Raw genomic sequence first — 25,499 nt, forward strand, 5'->3', positions numbered from 1 at the left:
GATCTCCCGTATTCTGTATGCAACCAGTTTCAATCTTAGCCCAATGTTATATTATTGATGCCTCCCTTAGTGTACTAACTAGTGCCCTGAACTATAAAAAGTCCATTTGCTTCCTCTTCCCCCACCCCAGCACAAGCTTGTCTTGTTTTGTGTTTTGCTGGTACATCAATTAACTTAGGCTGCATTTCCATTCAGCAAATACATCTTTTTTTAGGCTACAAGATCCAGCCTGGGCACTGACAGACCAGAGCATAGGTCAGCTGTGCTTCCACCCCTGCCCTGATTTAAGCCTGAACTACCTGGCAGTCTTGTACTCAGTTCAGTAGAGCTCCTGTGTAAAATCACAGCTAACTCAGGGGGCAGTAGCTTGGTCCTAAGGGTTAAAATCAGAGTGCACTCGCTGCAGTGGAGTCAGATTGCAGAGGGATCGAGCACAGAGTGAAGCAGGATCAGGTTTCCAGCCAGGGCTTCATAGCTGTGGAAAGAGCAGCCGACAGCTCTGTGCTGCACTTAATCTGCAGACCTTTAACAAGTTGGCAGCTGTCCTTGTTTCCAGTGACACTGCTCAAATCTCAAACCTTTAAGGGGCGTGTCATTTCATTCCCTTGGCATCTGAAGATGACTAGAACACTAGGGCACTACACACACTCCAGTTCCTTTTTTTTTGACTTCAAGAACTACCTCAGCCTGGAGGAGACTGAGGGGAGACCTCTTTGCAGTTACAACTTCCTCGTGAGGGGAAGCAGAGGGGCAGGCACTGATCTCTGCTCTGTGTGACCAGTGACAGGACCCAAGGGAATGGCCTTAAGTTGTGTCAGGAGAGGTTTAGTTTGGGTATTAGGAAAATGTTCTTCACCCAGAGGGTGGTTGGGCACTGGAACAGCTCTCCAGGGCAGTGATCACAGCACCAGCCTGACAGAGTTCAAGAAGTGTTTGGACAGCGCTCTCAGGTACATGGTGTGACTCTTGGGGTGTTCTGTGCAAGGCCAGGAGCTGGGCTCGATGATCCCTGTGTGTCCCTGTCATTTCAGAATATTCTGTGATTAGCAACATGGCTGAGAATGCTATGCAGGTTATCAATAAATTCATCATATTGCAGTGTTAATGCTGCACCTCTTAACACCTCTTAACATTCAAGGCATTCCATAACCGTTTATAAAGTTTTACCATTAAGAGAAATATTATGAGAAGATATCTCCTTTGCTACAGGAAGGAAAGAAACCATAACACAGAGATAAAATAACCTGTTTTTACTGTCATGTCTCATCAGTAAAGAACTGCCATTATCTCCTGAAGAGAAAACCTGCTAGATTAGCAAATCATTAATTCTTCCACATCAAATGTACTCAGTGCTATCATGACTACAGCATGTGGAGATGCATTTTGCAGGTATGAACTTCAAACTGAGATTTTGATCTTCCTGGGCAAGATCCTATGGGCAAGATCCATAGCACCTGCAGTACGGATTAGGGGCTCACTTCCACGCTGCCCTCGGGTAAAGGTGAAGGTTAATACAAACTCACAACTGTATACTGGATCATCTGAAGACTGGGGGCAAAGATCCCAAGTTTGCATTTCTTGCCCACAGCCCTTTTTGGATAAATAATGAAAATGTTAATGTCAAATGAAAACATGTGCAGATAGAGACAGTAGATGCTCAGCAGAACAAGGTGATCAAGGCCCAGGACCACGCTATCCTTCTGATCCCATTTCCATTCATCTCACCTGTACCCACCCTGGACTATTCTGTTCCACCACTTCTAGCACTAAATTACCTACAGCCCTCACAGCCCCTAATTGTTCTCCTCTCAGTGACATTCTGATTTTCAAAATCTGGCCTCTTACATCTCTTCCTTTATTCTTTTCTCTTTCTTTACTAACATACAACTCTGCGATTGCATTAAGTAATAGTGTGAGAATGTCTGAAGTTAGACTGTATAGACCACACCCTTTAGCAAGGTTATTTCGAAGGAAAAAGGGGTGATAAGCCTATCTTACTCCGTATCTATCCCTCCTGCTTTAGTAAAGTTTTCCTCAAGGCACAGATTAATTGATTGTATAGAAATTGAAGAGAAACTGAAAGCGTTCAATGCAACAGGCTGCCCTTCATTTATTAATACCACTGAACCACTGGCTCCTTAGGATATGAGTGAAGTCAAAGCCAGAGGATGCTAACAAAGACTGTCCTTCGCAGAGCAGCAGCTATAAAGCTGTGAACAAAACCTTCCAGCATTCCAGCAGACACGTGGCAAGGCAGAGATGACTCTGCAGTTAAAATCTAAACCAACAAATTTACCAGCTGCTTGCCTTTTAAGTGTGACCCTGTCAACCTTATGGGGCAATTTCATTGCAGCCTTACCCCCTCTTATAATTAGAAGAAGTCTAATATCTCTTACATCCAAACTGGAAATTAAACCTGCCAGTGCAATACAATGGCCTTAGTTTTGGAATGTTTTACTCCTCTTTGAAGCTTTGTGTCTCTTTGCTAGCAAATATAGTTACTGTGGACAACCAGGGCACAAGGCAATGCATCTTTTGGATCTTTTTGAACAGCCAAGGTTTCATCAATAACCAGATACCCCTGCAGATCCTTTCATTTTTATATTTCAGGGAAAACACATGCATATACATGCACAAGTTAACTATTGTAAGGGACCTGGATTACAAGTAGGTTCTCATAGCACAGTGTCTCACGTGGGTAAGCCAGGAAACGGAGCATCAGGGTGCACCCTGCTACCACAGTGCTCTGCAGTTGAGCATCTAGTTACAAAAGACTCCTGGTAAGTAGTTACCTAATTACGAGTCTTAGACAAATTTCTATTAGTCCAAATAACATATCATCAGCTTGAAATAGGGTGCAAAAAAAAGAAATACAAAAAATACCAAAACCCTCTAAGGTGCAAAACAAAGAAATAACCTAGAATATACCACTGACAATTTTAAAAAACCCACAAGCAATACTATGCTCTTCATGTTGAAAAACTCAGTACTTCAGAACTATTTATCCTGCCAAGAGAAGAAGAAAGTATGCACTGCTCCTCTGAGCTCTGCTATCCCAGGCAAGTATTCGATGTCCCATTTTAAGCCCCACAGAGTTCCCTTGACAGCCAAATAACAGGATTAAGCTTTTCCACAGAAGAACAGCCACTGCAAACACCACAGCAAAGGACCGCAGTGGGCATTTAGATGCTTGGTGTATTCCCAGTTTCCCTGGACTGATCAGTGGCTCTGCAACCTGTCTTCTCCCAACACACAATGAAGACTGTTGTGACCTTTTCAGAGGCTGTTTACAAACCAGTAAAAATAGAAAAGTGCTCATCAAATAAACTTAATAACTCCTAAAGCCTCTTAAATAAATTCTGAATGATTTTAAGAGTCCTTTGATAGGTTTAACTTAGACTTTTTGCAGCAAAAAGGAGACTAGGACTTGTGTGAGTTTCTCTACTCTTTGGATGATAATTCCTGGGAGGCTGATGTTCTCCAGAAGTACAAAGCAACAGCTCTGGGGGTGACTACTTCCCAGTCACTCATTTGGGGATGAGAAGCCAATCCTGCAAAAAGTACGCAGAAAGCTAGCACAGGGGCCAATGGATCCAATTATCCTAAACTTCTTATCTTAGATTTAGATTTTCTTTTCCTCCTAAACTTGCACAAAACTGAGCCAATACCCAGCTACCCAGATCTGCACTTACCAGTATTCTGAGGCACCAGCAGGAGGATCATGCATCCTTCCTGTTTGTTGGTGTTCCTGTTTCTGGTGTGCAAGAGCAATGACTTAGCGGAGAGACAAAAATGCCCCTATTCAAACAGTGGGTGTGCAAGCAGACATGAAGTTTCACTGCCTTTTCTAGGATATTTTAGAAAGATCTAAGAGAATATTGCAGGAGGGAGCAGGTGCCTAATTTTGTCTCCAGAGGAATCCCCAAAGGACACATCCACTCTGCTGGTGATGGCAACTCCATAAGCTCACGGACTAGTTTTCCCTGACACATGCCAGCCTTCCCAGGCTTTACTAGTCCGGGATTTGACCCATAGCTAAGCAAACACACGCAGCCACGTGACACAGAGTTGTTCCTCCAGAAAACCTAATTAACACATTCACATGCATTTTCTTCTCTAACATCTGAACCTGGAAACCATGAAGACTTTGGTGTCAAAAGGTTACAGTTTGCACTGGGCTCAGAAGTGTTTTTCCCTAAGGCAGAGCAAATTGACATGTGAGGTTTAAAAGCTTCAAATGACTATGAAAGGCAACTGAGAAATAAATTCTGGAAAGGCAGCATTGTCAGTGATCATGCAGCCCACCAAGAGCTGGAGCTGAACCCAGAATTGCTTCGTCCAGCTAGGCAGGAATTCAATATGCTGGCAAGCACTGGTCCATGGTACCAAATGATCCCATACCCGTGGGCTGAATGGCACCCAGGCTAGGGTACAGATTTGAGGAACCCTTGTCACCTGTTCAATAACCTCACAGTCCGCTCATCCTTCTGCAAACAAGTTGCAAACAACGCCGTTGGACTGCTGTCCTGGGTAAATATACATACAGATGCCTTTTCCAAAGCAGTGCCTCTTTTCCCAGTGAAATACACGTCCTCTTCTTACCTATGGAATTGTGATTGAAGACACCTCTGAGCCAGATCTGTGTGACATTGCAAAGGAGCAAAGCTTTGGGATTTGGGCACATTCTCTTTGTTGCTTTGCTCAGGCCTTTTGTGAGCACAGAATAGATCGAGGCAGAAAACTGGAGACTACACAGGATCTTCTGGGTCCATTGTCCCCCAAACATGGTAATAGGTGGCCCCATTGTAATGCTAAATAACAAACAGCAGCACAAATGACATGAAGAAAACATGGCAAAAGAGGAACAGGAGAGGCCCAGGGAGGAAAGGATATGGTGAGACACTGGCACATCAAGTGAGTTGCACTCTGATAACCTCTAGGCTAGCAGGTCCTGGTCTCACATTCTCTGCTTGGTTTATTTAAATTTATTTTATTTAATTTCAATCATCAAAATAAAATACAATTAAAATATGTCATAAATATTTAAAAGATACTATCAAAACACATTTATTCAAAACTACATCTAAATGTCAGAACATATGTACATCTGTAACTACAAAGCCTAACGTATAAATCCAATTCTTCAAACACTCTTTGGACAGGCAGCACCTTCTTCCTGAGCTCGAGGAAAGAGAGCTCTTCTGGACAGGAGGCAAGGACTTTGTCGGTAAGGGCACAAAGGAAGTGTCCAGGGAAAACTCCGTGGGAAGACTGTAGCCAGTCACACCTGCAAAGTGTAACAGAGGCAGCACTGCAAACCTAAAGCATCTGAAACTATGTATTTCATTGGAGAGATTTCCTGGAAACTTCTAAAGAGCTGCACAGGGAAACATGCTCCTGCCAGCAGCCACTTGAGGCAGGCCAGGGAGACACCCTGACTTGCACAGAGCCAGCACAAACAGCCTGGCCTCTGGGCTGCCCTGGGACAGCAGGGAGCCCAGAGGCCTGTGCTTTCCAGGAATGGCTCAGCTGCACACGCACCCTCCTGCTCCTCTGCCGGCCCCACAGCTGAGCAGCCCTACAGCTCCACGGGGCACTGGGAGCAGCACAGCTCATTGCAGGGGGCACATGCAGGGCAGAACTGTTCCCTGGCAATGTGCCCAGGCTCTCTAGGCTGGCACAAGAGCCTTCCTCCCGCCAGAGAGCGGCCCAGCTCCCGCCTTACCTCTTTGTGAGGCTGAGCCATGCTCAGCCTTCACCTTGTCCTCAATTGGAAGTTGCTTCAGGCACCCCATGCCACGACTAGGAAGGGGGGTGGAGAGAGCGGGGGCAGGTGCACACCCTTCCTTTGCATTCTGTCCTTTTTGGCACAGCTAAGAAGTCACGTCCGGAGGTGTCCAACTCAGCACTTTGTCATCTCTCTGCAGGTCATCGAGCCTTCACCAGCCCAAAATGTCGGAGAGGTTTTCCCGCACATGCGGAGGCTGGCTGGCAGCATGCTTCCTCAGCTTGGCGCCCATCACCTTGTAGAGGGCGCAGGCAAGCTTGGTGACCACAGTGCGGACATTGGCGCTTCGGACAGGCAGCGCCTTGTTCCCCAGGAAGGACCAGAGCACGGGCAGGGCGTAGCGCTGGACGACTTCGGGGCTCCTGGGATAAACCCATGCCACAAGCGCTGCCGGAAGAGAGACACAAACTTCTTAACCACCAGCCTTAATGCAAACAAGGATCTACCTCTAGTTGTGATTTTGGGAGTCTCTCTGGCTAAGATCAGTGAAATAACAGTGAGAGCCCCATGATCCAGAAATGGGCAAAGCAGCTGAACATCCCCAAAACAGAACCACCAAGCCCTCAGGACTAATTTCTCCAGATCCGAGCCTTGTACCTGTGGCAGACTTCACACCTTTACTAAATCCTTTCACAATCTGTTTCTGCATGAACAGAGACTGGAATGTCAAATTGCCGTTTATTTCCATTTAGAAGTTGTCTAAACCCACGCTGAAGATTTTGAAATGCACCGTAGAGAGGCAGTTGAGAGATTTCTAATAAAAGGGATTATTCCATTTTTGTGACCTTTGATGTCAAGTGCCAAAAGTCTAATCTGGCTCTTCCCTTTGCACACGGCAAAGGGCCATATTAGACCACACTTGAGAACTCCAGCCCACCAGAGATGGGTGCTGCTTGACAGCTGGATTTGAAACATCAGTGACTAGCCGGTGTCTTTGGCAGGAGGCTTTTGTGGCTTCTAACAAACAGCTGTTTCAAACCTCAGGGTGTCTTAGGTAATTACCCAGACCCCATTGCCATGGCATTGGAGCATCTCCAAATTTTAATGGCATTTCCCCTCACAATGTTAATGGCATTTTTTCTTACAATGTGCACTGAAATAGGAACAGAGAGAGAAAAATGCTACACAGGGGATGGAAATTTAACCAAAACACAAGTGTTCTCTCCCGCTGTCTCCAAAGCCTGCTCTCTGCTCATTTTCTGAACTGAATTATATCAAACACAGACAAAAATTTACTACCAACAGGCTCTTTGCATGGCAGATTTGGCTGAGAGATCAAAACCTGAAATGATCTGGGGACCATTCTTATTTTCTGACCATGCAAAATGTTATGTAGTCGCCATTTATTATTCTGTGGTGGAAGAGACTTCATTTTCTCTATGCTGTTAATCCACCAGCAGTCATCAACATTTAAACAGCTCCTGAAAGTACCTAAAACCAATTCTGCTAAGCAGGAAAAGGGTTACGGTACCCATTTTAAGATGGGAGTTCATTTGAGCTTACATGCAATTAAAGACATCGGTCACTACGCAACTTGCGCAGAGAAAGAGCCGTCTGTTCCCACTAAATCTCAGAGAGAGCATCTGCTCTTTCTAAAGTAGTCCTAATTCATGTTTAATTCCTTTATTTGAAAAAGAGATTAAAATAGCTGCAAAACTAAATTCCCTATTCCTGGAGATCTACTTTATTCAAATGCTCTTTAAAGGGCCTTTGACACTCCCAATCACTGAAGGTGCCCTTTCAAGATTCATAATGAAGACACAAAGTGTATTAAACGTTGCATTTAAAGATGCTGGCATAATTAGCAGTGGATTTAGCCCCAGCTAAAGCAAGGCTATAAATAAAGCAAGGCTATACACTGTCTTCTCTAGTATATATTGAGGTTATCATTTTTCCATCCCTTGGCTATTGCTGACATAGCAAGCTCCTCTGAGCAATCAATTATCAGCTGCATTTGGAGCATTTTGGGCAGCGCTGACATAGGAAGACCCTGACTGCACACCCTGAAATGCTCAGTCCAATGGCACTTCCACAGCACAGGCAGGGAGCCTCAGCACTCTGCTTCTGCCCCTCTGCCCCCAAAGGCTGCCTTGCACAAAATCCGTGCCTCTAACATGTGTGCTGAGTTTGGACCTAAGCTGTGACCCCCAGGCACTGCAGGCTTCCGCCTCAAAACTTTCCAAGAGCAAAGCAAGAATTCTGTGAGGACAAAACAAACCGATCCCCTGAAACAGCATTTGCCACCATTTTCCCTAAAGGATCAGAGCTGTCCCTGAGCTTCCAAGAGAGGAGCCAGCTTGGGAATTTTTAGCCCCTCCCTTTCCTGGAGGCAGCTTCTGAGATGCCCCAGTGAGAGCTCAGCCCCGAGGCCGAGTGCCGCCCCCATCTCAGATGCTGCACACCTCTGCAGCAGCCAGGGAAAACCTGCCCAATACACCTTCCATGGGTATTGGGCAGGAGGGACAAGCTCAGCACCTCCTGATTTGGAGGAGCCACTCTAGTGTCTATTCACTGGCATTCCCTGTAAATTCTGCCTCGGAAGACCTCTTGCCTTAGAAGGGGAGGCCATACCTGAGAGATGCTCTGTGACATCCAGCAGAGCTTGGCCCTTCAGTTCACTCCTGCGGTGGCTGAACTCTTTCATCAGGGATACTTTATCTACAAGGGAAACACACATTTCTGCTCTCTCTTCTGAGGTCATAAGAGAAAGGACAGTGGGGAGGGAAAGGGCAGGGGCAACTACATTTTGTAAAAGAAAGGAAATTCCTGCCGATTTTTGAATCCTTTTCTTCTTTCCTTCCAGCCTACTTGGGAGGATTTTAAATTCCAAAAGAAAAGCTCTCCTTTCACATTTTAAATCCAAAGTTGTCTGCTGTACCAGGAGCTATGTTAAACATTTTACATCAGGGACCTCAAGACTTCAATCACACGTAAGCAGTGAAAAGGTTTTGCATCCCAGAGCTTTGCAGAAGTGATCTTCTCTCTCCCCTATGGAAAAGGGTGAGAAGGCTCCAAAATGCACACCTCCATTCCCACCTGAAGGATAAGCTGTTTTTAAATTGTCAGGTTACCTGTGTGGATCTAGGGACAAGACTCCAAGTTACTCATACAAGAGCTATTACTGCTCAGTGCCTCAGTAGCCTGTGGGTTTCTGTAACATCTGTGAAATCAGATCTTGGCAGAGAGACTGGAAAATGAACTGATTTCCCAATACTTGACCGGCGTATGTATTTTGGTTTTTCTTGTGCCTATCTGTTGCGGTTTTGGGGGTCTCGTTTGAATTTAAACACTGTTGCCTGCATTGGCCTGCAAGCCTCCAGTCCTACCACTCTAATAAGCCAAGGCAAGCTTTTCCTGGAGACAGAACGTGTGTGGGATGAACTGTGGTCCCTCACAGGGTCACAGGGCTGGCAGTGACAAAGCAGGCAATCTACAGAGCTACATCCCAGTTTGGGTTTCAGTAGCGGGGTATTATTAAGAGCTCCTTTCCTGCATGAGGTACAAAAAGAAGGTCCCTGATGATCATCTTGCAGCCATGCATAAAGAAGTGATCCTGCTGCCCTAATTAAGCTTTGGCTGTGGCAATGACACTCTTCCCACTCATCTTTTTACACAGACACTTCAGGTTTTCCCCACACTCTTGCAATACTGGCAGTCTCTGTTTCCTATTTACTGTTCTTCCCCAGAGAGTGATGGTATAGCTGCAGCTTGGAAACAAAATGCCCTGAGATCTGGGGATCTTGAAGGAGCATGAAATGCTAATTAAATGTTAATATTGGTATCTACATGGATTTTCAGGGGAACTCTTGGGGTTTGGGTGTGTGAGGGGAAACTGCTTGCTTGGTTCTTAAGAATCCAAGTGTGTAGGAACTATTCACCTTTCAATTTAAGGGTTTTGAATGCCCTGTGCACTTGAAAATGGTAAAGCTCAAGTCAATAACACATTTACCCAACTGTTACTTTATCTGCCTTGAGAAACCTGAAGACAGGGGAGCTTCTGCTGGCTGTTAAAGAAAGCAGGCAGCTCAATTCTTACGAACTCACCTGTAACTCTCAGCTCTGCATATCAGCTGAACCTCCTGGCTGCAGGACAGACAGCCCAGCATTTGCAAGACGAGGAAAAGGATCTGCTTCTCTGTGCTCTCATTTTCACTGCAGACCCCTCCTTGCTACCTTAACACCTATGGGCTGCTGGCCTGACTCCATGCCCTGTGTCAGGCAGTGGCCATCTGAAGGTAATTTCTTTCATGACTGAGGACAGGATAGGACAGATGAGAAAGTCTCACCAAAACCTCATGTGCACACAGAGTCTTGGAGCAATGGCTGGCCTCTTAGCTATGAAGCTCAGTGCAGCAATGGGGCAAGATGATGTGCTTGCTCACTTACTCCAAGCTAGGAGCGTTGCACAATCCTTTTGAGTTCAGGAGGTTTCTTGCCATTTGCCACTGGATTTCGATTTGTAAAAGTAGACAGTTTTAAAGTACTTGGAAAGGTTTTGTTCATGCCTTTTTCAGGTAGAGATTTCGTTCCCCCACTAAAGCCTTAGATGTTGACTTTTGCAATATTTGTGACTTGGTTGCTTCTTTGAATTCTTGCAAACATCCAGAAAAATGTGCAGAAGTAAAAAAATATATCCCACTTTATTTGCTTGAACCTGTCTCTGGGCAAAGTCATTGTGATGAGAGACAGAGGTGCCTCGCTCCTGTTCTGACATCTTTGACCATGGAAAATTGACAGTAATCTCAGAAGTGGTGAGAGGGGCATGGCAGAATGCTCCATACAGAACCCTGAAGGGATCTGTTTGCCACATCCTCTGTTGGCAGGATTCTGCAGCTTTTCCCAAGACTTTTCCCATGCACCACAAGAAATGAGTATGGGCCAAGAGCAGTACAGGTCTCACACCCTTCTCCCCAGTTCATGAACAGGAAGAACCCCATCCTTGGGACACAGAAAGGCACTGAGTCTGGCAGTTCAGTGAGTTCACAGAGCAGCTGAAGTGGAGAAAGTGGAAACTGCCCTTTAAGACCTGCCTCTTCAACACTCCGTTTTTCAGGCGTATTCACCCAGTGTGGCATTTTCAGAGCTGACAGAAATCTGTGTGGCAAAGGAATTTACAGCAGCCCTTGGCTATGTAGTTATTTGCTATAGCCATCTTGCCCCATGCAAAACAACATGTGGAACAAGGCATCACTGACAGCTGGCTTTATACCTGTTTGTTATAAAGAAATGAACTTGATAAATCATAAGTTTCTCTTTGAAAAAAGAAGAAGAAGGAAGGTGGAAAATAGACAGCTAATACCTATAATGTGGAGCCTTCCAGGAGGCTGCTCTGCAGAAGCTCTGATGAGCCAGTGTCCCTTCATGCCAACAGCAAAGCTATTCATTTGGGAAGTCAACTGGGGCCCAGGCAAACTCCAAAAATCCCTTTGGCCCTGTAGTCCAGCACTTCCTCTTCAGACAAGCAGCACAGAGCCAAGGGCTCCTGGGACTTTTGGGAAATGCTGATGCACATTCAAGCCTGGTGGGGGACTGGTGCGTAAGGACTGCACCTGCACAGCTTCTGGTGGATGTCAGCTGGAGGTTTCCACAGACAACAACAGCTGTCAAGGCACTCAGCGTTCTCTTGACTCGCAGAGGCAGAGACACACTTGAGGAGAGTCCATGCCAGGGCTCAGCCTTACCTAAGTGAGCCATGGATTCTTCCAGCGCTTTCACAGCTGCGGCATAAACCCCGGGGTCCTTTGAGTTTAGGTTGTTTGTTATTCCTTCAACCAGACAGATGATCACCGGGTTTAAGCCATCTTTCAGGATGCCTATGATTTCAGCCAGCACGTCCAGCGCCTTCTGCTTCACTTTCTTGTGCGTATCACCAAGTCTCGGGACAAAATAATCAAAAATCTGTGAAGAGAACAAACAACATGAAAGCTGGATTAAAATGTCCTTGTTTGAGGAAGGGATGCAGAAGTGAGCACTCAGCAATGTAAAAGATGAAAGTGATCCTTCCTGTCAGGTCAGCACTTGCTTGCACAATTTCCCTGTTTTCCTGTGGGCCGCTCACTGGAATGGTTGCGCAACCTCATGCTGGTTGAAAGATTTTCATATATTTTGAAGAGCTTTGGGTGGGGACAGGATAGTTCCTATGGTGTTTCTCTCCACATTTCAGTCATTAAATTCATCCCATTTATTGATGCAAAACAGTATCTTTGCTTTCGAAGTATGCAACCAGATATTTACAATGCCCCTTTTTCTACACAGTTGCCTCAAGTTCTGAGGGCAGTTACGATTTTGCCAAAACTATGGCTGGAGGAGATCCAGGTTTTGTTCCATCTGTCTCAGAACCTGTGTCTGGAGAAGTGCAGGGCTCTGATCAACTCTTCCAGGATCCAGACCAATTGTCTACCCAGCAGGTAGACTTCTGAAATTTAATGTGCTGGACCGCTCTCATTAGAGCAGGTTCAGTCCCTTGACAGCCACATTATCAGGCACCATTTTCTGGACAAAGGGAAAAAGCAGCTACTGGGAGGAGAAGGAAGAGATCTGTCCCTAGCCATTTCCCTCCTTTTCCAAATTGAAAAAAGACCCCCCCAAGAATGGTGAGCATCTTGCTTCTAGACTGGGACTTCTCATCAAAACACCCATCTGAAAAAGACTGCTCTCAGAGGAGAAAAACCCTGCTTGAATTTACTTGTCCCAAGTGAGGCAGCGGAGACATGGCCCTCTCACAGCCTCCACAGCACTGTCCTTGCCACTGCACTGGATCTGCTGAGCTGCAACCAATGGGTGTCTTTTTGTCGCCCATTTTTTGTGGAAACCCTTCCAGAGAAGTTGTGTTCAGCGTAATGCAGAAGGAGACATTTTTTATGATAGAGCATTTGTAGGGAAAGGAAACAATCTCTGGCACAGGTCATCTCCACCAGAAAGATTTTCCTGAGGAAGAGACATGTAAAGCTTGCCACGTGCTTTGTCACATCTAACAAAAGTGCTCAGTACTGCTTACTGGAAGGCAATGGGGTGTGGTGTGGCAGTACAAGTGTCTCCAGCCACTCTGTCTCCTGAGGAGAACTCAGACAACCACCTGTAGTGGTCAGCAACCCAAGTTTAGTATATAACTTACACTTATGGTGAGAACCCAAAATTCCTTTGTTCCGCTGTTTGCATGCTTTCTCCTGATTGGTTAATGTTTTCCCCTCTTGCTTTATGTATGAGCTTATGTATATTCATATCCCTTCTTTAATATGTATCAGTTTTAGAAAGTTCTTTGTTCCTCGACGTCCCCATTGGATCCTTCCCTAAGTCCCTCCTATGTGTTGTTCCCATTGGTTCCCTTGCTGTCAACCCCACCTACTTGCCTTTACCCCATTGGCTGAGATCCCTTTCCCCACCTATTCTGTACCCAGTATAAGATCCCTGGACCCGCCTACCAGTGGGTCTCTTTGTCCCTGTTATTTCAAGTGGATAAACCTGCGTGGAACACATACGGAGAGTCCCCTCTCTTTTCTAAGGTGGCCTGGGGCTTCTTCGAGCCATCGCTCCTCTTCTTCACAGGCTTCTCGACAGATGGGTGTTCACCCTTCTGCGTTTCCATCCCCTACAAAGGCATAAAGAAACCCCATGGATCTTTAGAATGTAAAATAGGAAATTACCTGTTTAAAACACAACTTATAACCAGGATCACTGCTACCAAGGCTTGGGCAAACCTTTCCGAACTTACAGAAGGAAACAGGCCAGAGGTTCAGTGATGCCAACTCTTTGTTTTCAATAGCCCAAGGCAGGTTATGGCTGCTACCATACTGAGCAGCAGTCTAAAATCCCCAATTCATTCCTCTTGAGCATAAATGGGAATAATGCAAACTGGTAGGGAACTAATGCTCTTAAAGGAAGCTGCAGAAAAATTTGGACTCTTTGGAGGTTGGCCCATTGTGTTGGAAGTTGATTTGGTTCCACACTCACTCTCCCTGTTGCTGCACAAAGGCACACTCCCTTCTATAATGTAGGTAAAAAGAATTAAAAAAACCCCCAGGCAAACAAATGATTTTCCACTGGATGCTGCTGAATTCACCAAGCTTCTTCCAGCTGCACAGGGCATGACAGCAGGGCAGTATTCCCAGAAGACAGACAGTAATTGTAGGAATTGGGATTGACTGGGACATCTTTTGAATATTTGGAAATTTTCTTGGCACTACTGCTTCCTGTGTCTTTTGCAAAGACTCTGTTATCTCCAGAAGCACTGTTCTCACTTAATTGCGTCACTGGGGGCAGAGTAGGGATAGTGGGGTGGGGGGTTATGCTTAAATGTAAACCCATTTTCTCCTCTTTCCCTTCCCTGTTTGTGGCCAATATTCAAAATATCCAATACCCCACTTTTCCCCTAATATTATCAGTTCCTTTGTGCTCTGCAGATGAACAGGCTACGGATCAACAGTTCATTCCCAGGAGCAAATTGATTTGGCAGAAAAGGAATGAGATAAGATTAGGTATGTTTGATGTCATATCAGCAGTGGCAATACTTGCACAAAGGAGACATTTCTCCTACCAAGCACTTACTTTCTTCTTCATTCTTGTCAGAATATCTTCCAGGTCACGGGTGGAAAGAGATTGTTCCAAAAGCCTTTTAAAGTTTTGGTGATTCAGCATCATTTTCACCATCTCCTGTCCATAATGCCTAAAACAAGAAAGAAAGAAAGAAAGAAAGAAAGAAAGAAAGAAAGAAAGAATAGAAGGTGAACAAACAAAGGAGGAGCGTTAACAGAATAAGCTGATACCTTAAACTCAGCAGCTGCCATACCTGCATGAGAAGGCATTACCTACTCAGCAAAGAGAGAGATTTACCTCCACTTGGCACTGCACAGTGCTGTCAGCTGAACACAAGAGGCAAGAGGAGAACGTGGGGCAACAGAAAAATACAATCTCACTCTGAAACTGTGGGTGCGCTTCTGTGGCATCGAAGGATCCCAGGGAACAAGCGAAACACCTCTGCTTTGAGTCAGAGCTTATTAGCAGTGTCTTGCTGCCATTGCACAGTAATTTGCCTTTCTTTAACTGGCAGGGAAGCCAGGACCAAATGCCTCATGCTTGCTTTTGATTATTCTATACCATATGTATGCACAGGGACAGCTAGTTGCTCATGCGTTCTTGGCAGCTATTAATGGGAATTGAATCCTCAAAGTGAGGGGATTTGGGTGGTTTGGGTTGATTTTGCCACTAGGAAACCACAGTTTTCTTCAAGAAGCAATTTGGAGGTCATTCAGCCACAGATAAGAGCATTATAGAAATCTGCAGAAGAGGTTTAGAAAGACTGAATACATTGGCTAAAGACCCCTGGAATATTTCTAGGAAAGTCTTAAGTTAATGAGAAATAGATGTATGCGATCCTTCAGTGATGGACATTAGCCAACATTTTGGCTTTGTCTTGTGCACCTAAGGCCAAGCAAAACTGTTTGACTGGCTCATCTGATGGCTCTTTTGATCTCAGGAAGGAATCATTCAAGTCCCAGGAAGTTGGCAATGCTCCCTCTTGCGGGACAACCTCACGTTCCCCAGCACAGTCATTTCCCCAGACAAGCCAGGGCAGTGGTCACAGCACCAAGCCTGACAGAGCTCAAGAAGCCTTTGGACAATGCTCTCGGGCACATGGAGTGACTCTTGGGGGGCCCTGCACACGGGCAGGAGCTGGACTCGATGACCCTGATGGGTCCCTTCCAACTCAGCGTATTCCGTGACTCTGTGAACCTCATCCACACAGTGAGGGAACTTGGTATTTCCTTTAGCTTCCACTCTTTTGTGGTTTTGCCCTTTACAGCCAGACACCCAACAGTTTTCCTGTTTTAGGAGGTGAAATGAAGATCATTACCTTGTGTCCTTGTGACAGTCCTGAGCAAGCGTCCCTGCCGCGTGCGCCAGCCTCTCAGCCCTGGGCGTTCCTGCGAGCTTCGTGACTCCAGTTTTCTCCATCAAGGACAGGAGGAGTTGGGCCGCGCACTTCCGCACCTGGACGTGGCGGCTCCTGGGAAGAAGAGAGCGGACACTGGGGCACAGGGAGCAGAGGGACACAGCACAGGCCTTGGCCAGAGCATGCTCCCTGTCATTGCTGGGGGAAGGAGGCCTGGGTTCTCCCTGACACTTGGGACACCTGTAGAAGGTTCTGTCCGCAGAGAAACACAAAGTTAGCACTGTACAGAAGGACTGCCTGCAAGCAAGAGTGAGGAATTCAGTCTCCCTGCACTATCTGATACTCAATGTCTTTCCCCAAATTCACTCTGAGAAAGGGGGAAATTAAAGACAACCCAGGCTGACCCATCAGGGGCCAGCCACTACACAGACAGCCGCAGCAGGATTGAGGATATTTCCACCCATTTACCCCCAAATCTGCAGACCTTGGGAAAGAAACAAATGCAGGGAAAACACGCTGTGGGACATGAAGTCGCAGAATATCCAGCAATGCAGCCAGTTTCTTCTGTGAGGCTTGGCAGGAGATACATCTGAACGTTTCCCCCTTTTCCAAAGCTGAGGAAAGGGTGGCAGTCAGTTTAGCCAGCTTGTCCTGTTCTAGACAGTGTCTCTTGGGGACTATCAGGCCCAGCACCAACACTTAAGGCAGCACCTGCTTCAGCTGTCCCATGGCAGTCGGCCTGTGAAGGTGCCTGTACAGTGATTCATCATCTCAAGGCTAACATGAGACATCAGTTTGAATAGCAAGTGGGCCTCTAAGGCCAGGACAGTCCTACAAGACGCCTCTTGGCAGGAGCTGCACCTGCTGTGCAGGCTGTGCCACACCCAGCACGTTCTCCCCCATGTGCTCCATGCCCCAGCAAGAACCCTCCTTACTTCTCAAGTGAATGGCATAATGAGGATGCATGGTTTTTCCCAAGGCCTCTGTGGTTAGGGCTGTGAAATATCAAAGAGCGCTCACAGCTGCAGTTGCAATTGTCCCTCTTCCCACAAAACCACAGGGCTCTATCCTTAGCCTTTGCAGGCACTTTCACTTGCCCACCATTCACCACATCTAGGCAACTCGGACAGACTGGGAGAACTCCAGGAAGCAGCAGCAAGCTGAGTCAGGGGAGGTTGAGGTTGGATATCAGGAAAAAGTTTTTCACCCAGACGGTGGCTGGGCACTGGAACAGGCTCCCCAGGGCACTGGTCACAGCACCAAGCCTGAGAGAGTTCAGGAAGCCTTTGGACAACGCTCTCAGGCACATGGTGTGACCCTTGGCGTGTTTGTTCTGTGCAAGGCCAGAAGCTGGACTCGATGAGCCTGATGGGCCCCTTCCAACTCAGCATATTCTACAGCTCTGTGATTCTGTCAACTAAAGGGCTGCATGAGGGCAGAAATAGGTGACAAGAGGAAAGAAGTGAGGTTGATTGGAGAATCAAGTCACTGAGTTCACAGAAGATGCAGGATACAGGACCCTTCCCTCCCACCATTCCCATTCTCTCTCTCAGCCCTTCTCCCCCACACACAATAGAAGGTGAAGAATATCACTAAGAGAAGAAGAACCTACTGGACTCCACTGTCCATGAGAGCAGTCATTGCTCGTGCAGGAGTCACATGCTCCACCATGACTCCCAGGGTGTGACTGGCTGCTTTCTGAACAAACTCTGGGGAGTTCCACACCATCTGGAGAAGGACCCGAGCAACCTCATCCACCTCCGAGTCCATGTCCTTCTGCAAGGTCACAAAGAGCTCTCCAAGAGTGACGATTGCAGAGTAAGACACCTTTGAGCGAAGGTTGGTCACCTGGGGAAGTCATGCGGGGAAACATAAGAATCACCTTGAAAAGAAAACCAGTTGCCTTAGACAAAAGTCCCAGGAAATGACAACACTTCCCGCTGTGTCCAGGGGAACACAAAAGCACAGGCAGAGCAGAAGAGCACAAGCACAGAAAGGCACTTAACTCTGGCACCTACTTGTGCTAGGCCTCAGGCCTGCTTCCTGCAGGCCTAAAACATATTCTTTCACTTAAAGTGTTCTACTTAATTCTTCTGGAATGTCCACTGCTTTGGTTTTAGGCCCTTTTATTCAAAAAACAAAGAAACAAATTAAAGCAAGGGCTGCTCTCAAGCCATAAAGGCACAAGTCATAAAGACAAAAGAGTCATTTGCTCCTGTTTGAAAAAGCAACAGCAGCAGTTGAAGCCCTCAGCCAGGAAACAGAAAACACAGGCTCAAGTCTACAGACTAATTGGCAGTGTTGAATTACAGCTTGGGCAGAGATTTGGACTGCAGCAAATAACATAATTAGTGTCTCCGCTTCTGCATTTGCACGTTGCATTGTAATGGCAGCTCGCTCCAAGAGGAGAGTGTCAGATGCCCGACCTACCAGTAAATAGAGCTACATGTGCACACAGATCCTATAGAGAGCTGACAGACATGAGAAAGATAAGGTCTAGAAACAGAAATGAAGGCAGTCCCTGAGCACACAGGGAGATGAACAAGCACATATCTACTCTACACACCGTGTAAGAAGCACGGAGGACGATTCAGAACAATGTTCTTACCTCGTTGGTAAGTGCCAAGCAAACCTCACGAAGTCTACAAAGAAGGACTTCTGAGTGGGACTCAGCCAGGTGTTTGATGCTGAAGAGTCCCTTCTCCTTCAGCTCCCTGAAAGGCAAGTACCAAAAAGAGTGACTTTCTCTCCACCCAAGAACTAGGCAGCACCCTCTGAATTTACCAGGCTGGCGGCTCAGTCAAACAAAGGGAGGTGCTTTTCAAGCAGTACTTGATGAAATCGTGGAACTCGCTGCCACAGGTTGCTGTGGCTGTCAAAAGCACACACAAATCCAAGAGGCAAATAGAGGGCTTTCAGAGTCTTCATTTGTGGCCGTTTAACAAGACAGCCTTTCTGAAGTCTCTGGCACATGAAGTCCCTATGTCAGTGCTTCCTGGAGGCTGTGAGACCGTGCCATGCTGCTGTTTCTTGTCACCTCCCTGTACCTGTCCCTGAGACACAGTCCCATTGGGCTGTGTCTGGGGCATTTTCCTTCTTTGCCAGCCCCAGCAGGCAGTTCAGCAGTGAGAGTCTGCACTGGCACTCTGTAGCTGAGTTTCCACTCTGCAATCTAGGCCTGTCTGTCACCCACTCCACTCCACCTCACACATTCTCCAGGAAAGCAGCAGGATGCCCCAGAAGATTCCACACCAGGGCAAGAACAGCTGAAAGTCTAGCTTTTCCCAAAAGCCCCTACCTAAAACAACAGCAACATGTTATTTACAAGGTGCAAACAACTCCCTCTCTCAGCACTTGCTTTGTGCAGGACCTGAGCTACAGGAAGGCGCGTGATGCATCGGGGCTGCAGCGCAGGGCTGGCAGCTGATGCCACGGGCATCCCTGAGTGTCACCCGGACCCCCCCACAGCTGCAGAAGCTCTCTGCACCTCACAGGGCACCAAACAGAAATGGGGAAGAGAAAGCAGAAGAGACAGGGCAGAGCAAAGGCGACTGCACAAGGAGATGCATCGCGGCAGATTTTTCATGCTTATCCCAGGGTGAATGGAGTCCTTATCCCAGTGTGAATGAAGCAGTGAGTAGATGATAACCCAGACATCAAAAAGACAACCAATATCACCTAACATTTGTGGGGTTATCACCTCTGGGCCTCTACAGGCCTCCTTCTGTCTGTGTCTAAGTTTGGGACACATTGTGAGTATTGACAAAACATCTCAGGCCCATATGAAGCAGTGAGAAGGAAACAGTTGACTTGCAAAAGTGCAAGATTCCTAGAGGATTTTATTTCTTTTTCCTTCTCTTCTGCCATGAGCCCCTCAGGACTAATGACAGGCTGAGTGACTCTATAGCACAACTCAGTGCATTTCTCAGAAAGAAGAACTCCCTGTAGCTGCTCCTGGGACTCACATGCGGAAGGTCACAGGCAGACCCTGACTCCTGCCACTGCTGCCAGCAGTGGGGCCAGAGACAAATCTTACTCAGTGCCACTGGGCCCCGAGGCACCCAAATCTCTACACTCCAAACTGCTGCCATCCTGCTTCTGGCTTCAGCCAGCAAATCATCTTGTCCCACAGCTTTCTCTCTTCCCTCAAGATTTCCTTTGCAGCTCCACAGAGCAGCAGGCAAAGCGAGGAAACAGCACGGACCTGCTGCAGCTGGAGCACTGCTGCAGACCAAGGCCAAGAAAAGGCTGCTCTCAAATCTTTATCCTCTCTCTGCTCTGGAGTGGTTTCACTGGTGCCCCTCGGCCCTCTGGGCTGCTGGGGCTCAGAGGCACTAGCAAGATGCTCTCCTAACCTACCTTAACGCTAAGAGGGAGACAGAGTGAACGGGGCCTTTCTTACCAGTCATCGCTGCTGAGCAAGGAGAGTGCCTCGAGCAAGGACTGCTGTGGCTCCAAAGAGGCTCCGTCCTTCTGCCCCTTCCCACGGAGCGGCTCCTCTCGGCGCTCGGCACCAGTGGCCGTCTGCGGGGTCACTGTAAGGAGAGGGTCAGCCATGAGCGCTGCAGCCCCGGGCAAGGCACCCCGCCATGGAGCGGCCTGCAGCCCCATCTCCCAGCCAGGCTTCCAGGAGGTACAAACTGGCACTGGCTCAGAGAATTCCCTGCTCTCTGGCTCCTTGCTTTCTCCCAGCCCCCCCAGCTGGGCACAGCTCCTTGGCTCAACCTGACAATTGCCCACACAGCGCCAGCTCCCAAGTGCCACAGGTACCACAGCCAGCGGCACGTTCCTGAGGCCGCAGAGCTCCCACTCCCTGTGAGACAGTGCCCACCAGCAGGACTTGCTCCCCACGAGGGACCCCTCAGCTGCCTCTCCTGTCTCAGCGCCCTGATTTCCCCGAGCCCTGAGGACAGAGGCACTCTGCAACTCCCTGAGGAAAGACCTGCAGCTGCCTCGTGACAGCACCAAGCCGAGCCTGAACAAGCGAGTCCTGCTGGGCCCGGCTGAATCCCCTCAGAGCAGCTACCAGGGAACAGCGATACCTGACCCTTCACACCTCACAGCGCCTCTGTTCCCATTGGCTTCAAATATTCTAGACAGAGGGCAGCTGAGTGCACTTACATTTCAGCCTGCTCTTGGGAAGGGAGTAGTTCATGGATTTTGTTCTTTCCAAGCATCATGAATCTTTACATTTCAGAAGTATACACTGGCTGTATTTGAAAGATGCTGAGGTGAAATTTGTTTGTCCTCAAATGGACTTGTGTGCACACTGTGCAAGCCTAAGCTTTCTCTTGTGGAAAAATGGAATCTCTAGCCCAGATGGTTGATAAAAAAGCCTTCCAAATGCAAATTGATGATAAGAATACGTAAATACAGATGCAAATTGTTGGCAGACACAATCTCTTGATAGTCAGTTTACAAGGTATGAGAAAATTCAGATGATAAATGCATTTCTTAAGAAACCCACTTGTCATCCAAAGGACTGTTGATCATCAATTTCATGTCATGCACTCAACAGGTCGTTTTCTAATGTGTACAAGGAAACATCTGAGCTGTCTCAAATGATGGAGTTTAAATATTGCACAGAATCTAGAATATTCAGATGGGAGCTAATCTGGCTGTCACTGGTGTACCCCTGTCACTGCCATCAGTGGTGTCACTGCAGAAGGATGTGGATGTACACATCTATATTCAATAGGAATGGGGAGCCACGTCAGGCTAGTTCTGGTCAATTGTGAGCATGGAAGTAGCATGACTAGAAAAGAGCACTCAAAGTATCATTCCTAGCTCCCTTCTTCTTCTCTCACCCTACTCAGGATCATAGCACAGGCAGGCTGCCCTCACAGGAGAGGCAAGAGCCACTAGGGACTATGTGCTGTGTATTCACTGCGGGCAGCAAACAGCCTGGGAGCACCAGGCAGCCCCTCCTGGCTGTCACCTGCTACACAGGCCGCTGTATTTGGGTGGGGTGACACAGGAGGCGCTGCTTGTTCCCTCTTGGCATTGCAGGCCGTGGGATGGCAGCGGCGAGAAGCCATTGGGCACTTCTGGGAGCAGCAGCACGGCTGCACCAAGTGGCTGACTGCCATGCAGAGACAACCCTTGCTGGGAGAGCAGGAAAGCTGGCTGCAGAGGCGGACAGCAGCACAGGCAGAGGGCCAAGATGGAGAGTGGACAATTGATCGTGGTGGTACTCGTAGGTGCACAGTGAGCACACCCTGCCAGACTGCCCCGAGCTCATCCCTGCAGTTACAGCTGCCTCCTGGCACCAGTGCTGTAGTTTGCTCTATCAGGATGGGCAAAAGCCAGAGCTTAGGTCTTTACCACTACTTTATGCAGCTCAGCTTTCCAATGGATCAATAAGAAGCAACTGCTCCAGTACTGCCGAGCTGGAGTAACTCAAGAGTAGATTTGCTGTTCATTCTCAGCACAGGCTATGAACCCAAGATCCCAGCTGTGGTGGCTGAATCAGGAGGCGGTTTGTGCTCCTTGTGCAAGGAAAACCGGTGCAGGAAAAAGCTGCTGTGGAGCAGGCTTACCTGAGGAGCTGCGTGGGAAGCTGCCATCTCCATGGATGATGGGCTTCTTGGACAGTAAGGGCACGTTGTCCTGCTTCCTCAAGACCTTCTTCTTCAAGGCACTACCAGGGTGTTTTCTCTGCACACTGGAAGCTGTGCCATTGACAGGCAGTAGGCTAAAGCCTGCAGGGACCAAAGAGGAGCTTGGAAGTGGAGGGTGACAATGGAAAGGCCCAGAAAACTTGCTGGAGCTGGGTAACATCTCTTTGTTATCCCAAAGAACTTCAAGTATAACAGTGGCACAGAACCATGGGAAAGTGATCACAGAATCCTAGAAGAGTTTATGTGGGAAGGCACCTTTAACCACCATCTAGTCCAGCCCCCATGAGCAGGGACATCTTCAGCACGAGCAGGTTCCTCAGGGCCCCATCTAACATGGCCCTGAACACCTTCAAGGATCGATCAACAACAGCTTCCCAGGGCAAACTCTTCCAGTGTTTCATCCCCTTCATTATAAAGAAATTCTTCCTAATATCTAATCAAAATCTACCCTCTTCTGGTTTAAAACCAAATTGCAGTGATGCTTCCCCGAAGAAACAAGGAAACCCCAGTATTGCTTTGCTTTTGTTTTCCTGTTTCAGAGGCTGGCTGGGGAAGTTACCAAAAGAAAGCGCAGATAACCTTGCGTGATGCCCTCGGGCTGAGTGCTGCCTCCTGAGGTCCCTGCTGCTGCCCTGGGGCAGCGCACACAGCACTGCAGTCAGAGCCCCTCAGCCGGGATTCAGTCGGGAACGCTGCTTGCTCCTGGGGCTACAACAGAAGCACTGGCTCGGGGCTTCAGCACAGCTCTACAGCACCAGCTCCTCAGCAGGGAGTGGTGGGAGAAGGGTCTCTGGGGTTTTCATTAGAAGGAGTTGAATTTTGTTTCTTCCAGGTTGCACCTTGGTTGAAAAGCATTCTTTTGGACCCGCTTTTCCTGGAGGCTGCTTTCCAGGAGAGAGTCTGAAGCCCCAGTGTCCTTTGTTACAGTGGGGATTCTGTAACACGATGTATCAAACAAGGAGTCCATGGAAAAGAAATATATATGGACCGATTCTTGATAGATATTTCAGAGATGTTTATTTCTCCAGCCGCATGGCTGAGGATCTGCCAAGGAACTGTTCCAGTCACAGGACCGAGGGTCCTTCTGCCCGCGCAGGGGAACACAAAACAACCAATGGGAACGAGGCTGAGCAGGGGCAGGGAAACCCCGTGTCTGTGCCCTCAGGGCCCCTCTCCCAGGGCTACACGGCAGGGGAGGGACCCCAACACTTCACCCATTTTTTTTTAACAAAAAGATATTTAAAACTTAACACTGAAAACAAGGGCAGTTTCAAAACAAAACAAGCCACCCTCCTGAGTCTTTGAATGTCCAAACAGATTCTCCGGAACATCTTAAGGCTGACAGAAGGGAGACAGGACTTTCTGAGCATGCTTTGTGGGGAAACTGAGGCAGGAGAGGGTTTAATTTCTTCCCTCCCCCTTTTCATCCCCCCCTCAGCATCGGAGAGGAGTTGTAGGGAAGGGCAATTGTATAGGGAAGCCATGGGGTGAAAAACGGATTAGGAATAAACTGGGGATGGGGTAAACCCAGGAAGGGGTTCATATTGGGTATAGGGTAAAAGGGGGAAGTAGGCTGTGGGTAGGGAAGTTGCTGGGATGGATATTGTTTATAATTTTGTGCATAACGGCTGCCTTTGACTGGATTACCTCCAGGCCCAGTAACATTTGCTGCTTGTAAACCCTTCTTTCCTTGCACTATATCAAATTGTACAACTTCCCCATCTCCTACACTTTGCAGGTAATTTTTAGGGTTATTCCTTTTGATGGCAGTTCTATGGATGAATAAATCTTCCCCTGTATCATCTCGTGTTATAAATACATAGTTGGTTTTGACATTGTACCATTTCACAGTTCCTGTGATTTTCGTTGCTATAACTCCTCCTATCATGTGCTTGCATGTTCGTAGTGGCTGCTGGTCCCGCGTGGCTGCCGCCTCGCCGACTCCGACGTCTCGGCCAGGCCCCCGCGTTGCGGCTGCTCCTCGCCCTCCGAGGGGTGCTGCTCCGGCACGTGTCTGGGCTCTGCGTGGCCCCACGTTGCCATCGCCGCTGGCCACGTGCCCTATGAGTGGTTTCGCTCTGCCAACTCCACGCTGCTTTGAGAGCGGCCCTATTTCAGCTCGGCGCTGCGCTGCGCGGCTTCTCGTGTCGCTGTGGAAACCCCCGCTTCTCGCTCTACAAAGCTCTCCAAGCCGTGTGTTCAGAGCAGGGTTCCATGCTGACCCCCGTTCCTGGCTGCTCGTGGGGGCCGCCTCTCTGCTGCTCGTGTCCCACGGCACCTGTGGCGCCTGCGGCGTCGCTCCCTCACTCGCGGCCGCGTGGCCGGGGACCCCGAGACAGGGATGGGGTCTGCGATAAGGCGTGCGCTCCTGAGAGGACCAGGCACATCCAGCACAGGCACCTCCGCCGGCACGGCTGCAGTCACGCGCTCCTGGGATGGCGGCCGCGCTGTCTCGGCCATGGGATTATGGCCATCCTCTGCTCTAGGGGTAATAGGACCATACAAATGCTCTTCAAGAGCTTCACTGATTACAATTAATCCACGGAGAGCTTCTGTCGCTAGTCCATGTTTTGTTTGATCCCTTATCTTATCCCAGATCTCGTGCCAAAACCACTCTTGACTAGTTCCAGGAGGTTCAATATCAAAAAGTAAGTCTCGAGAAATATAGAAGAAATTTTTGAAAAGCCAGTTAAAAAAATGTTCTAGATCTCCTGGAACAAATACATTCTTGTTTTGTTGTTCAAGGATTCCTTTAACTTCTAGATATATTTCTTTCTGTGGTTCAGAGAGCCGCATTTCCCACGATTCTTCCATAGTTCAGAGAGAGTATCCAAACCAAGGCGAGAAGAGAGAGATCTAGAGTGGTTTTTACTCACGAATTTTCTGTCCTTAGGGATCGGTGTCTTGCCCGCATTCTCTACCATTTGCTACAGTGGGGATACTGTAACACGATTTATCAAACAAGGAGGGCCGTAGAAAGGAAATATATATAGGCTGATTCTTGGTAGATGTTTCAGAGATGTTTATTTCTCCAGCCGCATGGCCGGGATCTGCCGAGGAACTGTTACAGTCACGGGACCCGAGGGTCCTTCTGCCCACACAGGGAAACACGAAACAACCAATGGGGAACGAGGCTGACCAGGGACAGGGAAACCCTGTGCCTCCACCCCAGGGCCCCTCTCCCAGGGCTACATGGTGGGGG

The 25,499-nt window shown here is 48.0% G+C and overlaps 1 protein-coding gene across 1 annotated transcript; it reads right to left on the minus strand.

The window, feature by feature from the left end:
* Positions 1-5,469: 5,469 nt before the first annotated feature.
* TOGARAM2 (TOG array regulator of axonemal microtubules 2) lies at positions 5,470-22,670 on the minus strand. The gene is made up of 10 exons (XM_039567856.1): positions 22,217-22,670; positions 20,080-20,212; positions 18,286-18,391; positions 17,290-17,525; positions 15,639-15,791; positions 14,333-14,450; positions 13,267-13,376; positions 11,470-11,759; positions 8,360-8,446; positions 5,470-6,175 (listed from the first exon to the last, which is right to left on the minus strand). The coding sequence occupies exons 1-10, from the start codon at positions 22,455-22,457 to the stop codon at positions 5,940-5,942; spliced, it is 1,710 nt and encodes a 569-aa protein (XP_039423790.1). The 5' UTR covers positions 22,458-22,670; the 3' UTR covers positions 5,470-5,939.
* Between the last annotated feature and the right edge of the window lie 2,829 nt (positions 22,671-25,499).

The sequence above is a fragment of the Corvus cornix genome, chromosome 3 (assembly GCF_000738735.6).
Source record: "Corvus cornix cornix isolate S_Up_H32 chromosome 3, ASM73873v5, whole genome shotgun sequence".
Taxonomy (NCBI): Eukaryota; Metazoa; Chordata; class Aves; order Passeriformes; family Corvidae; genus Corvus; species Corvus cornix.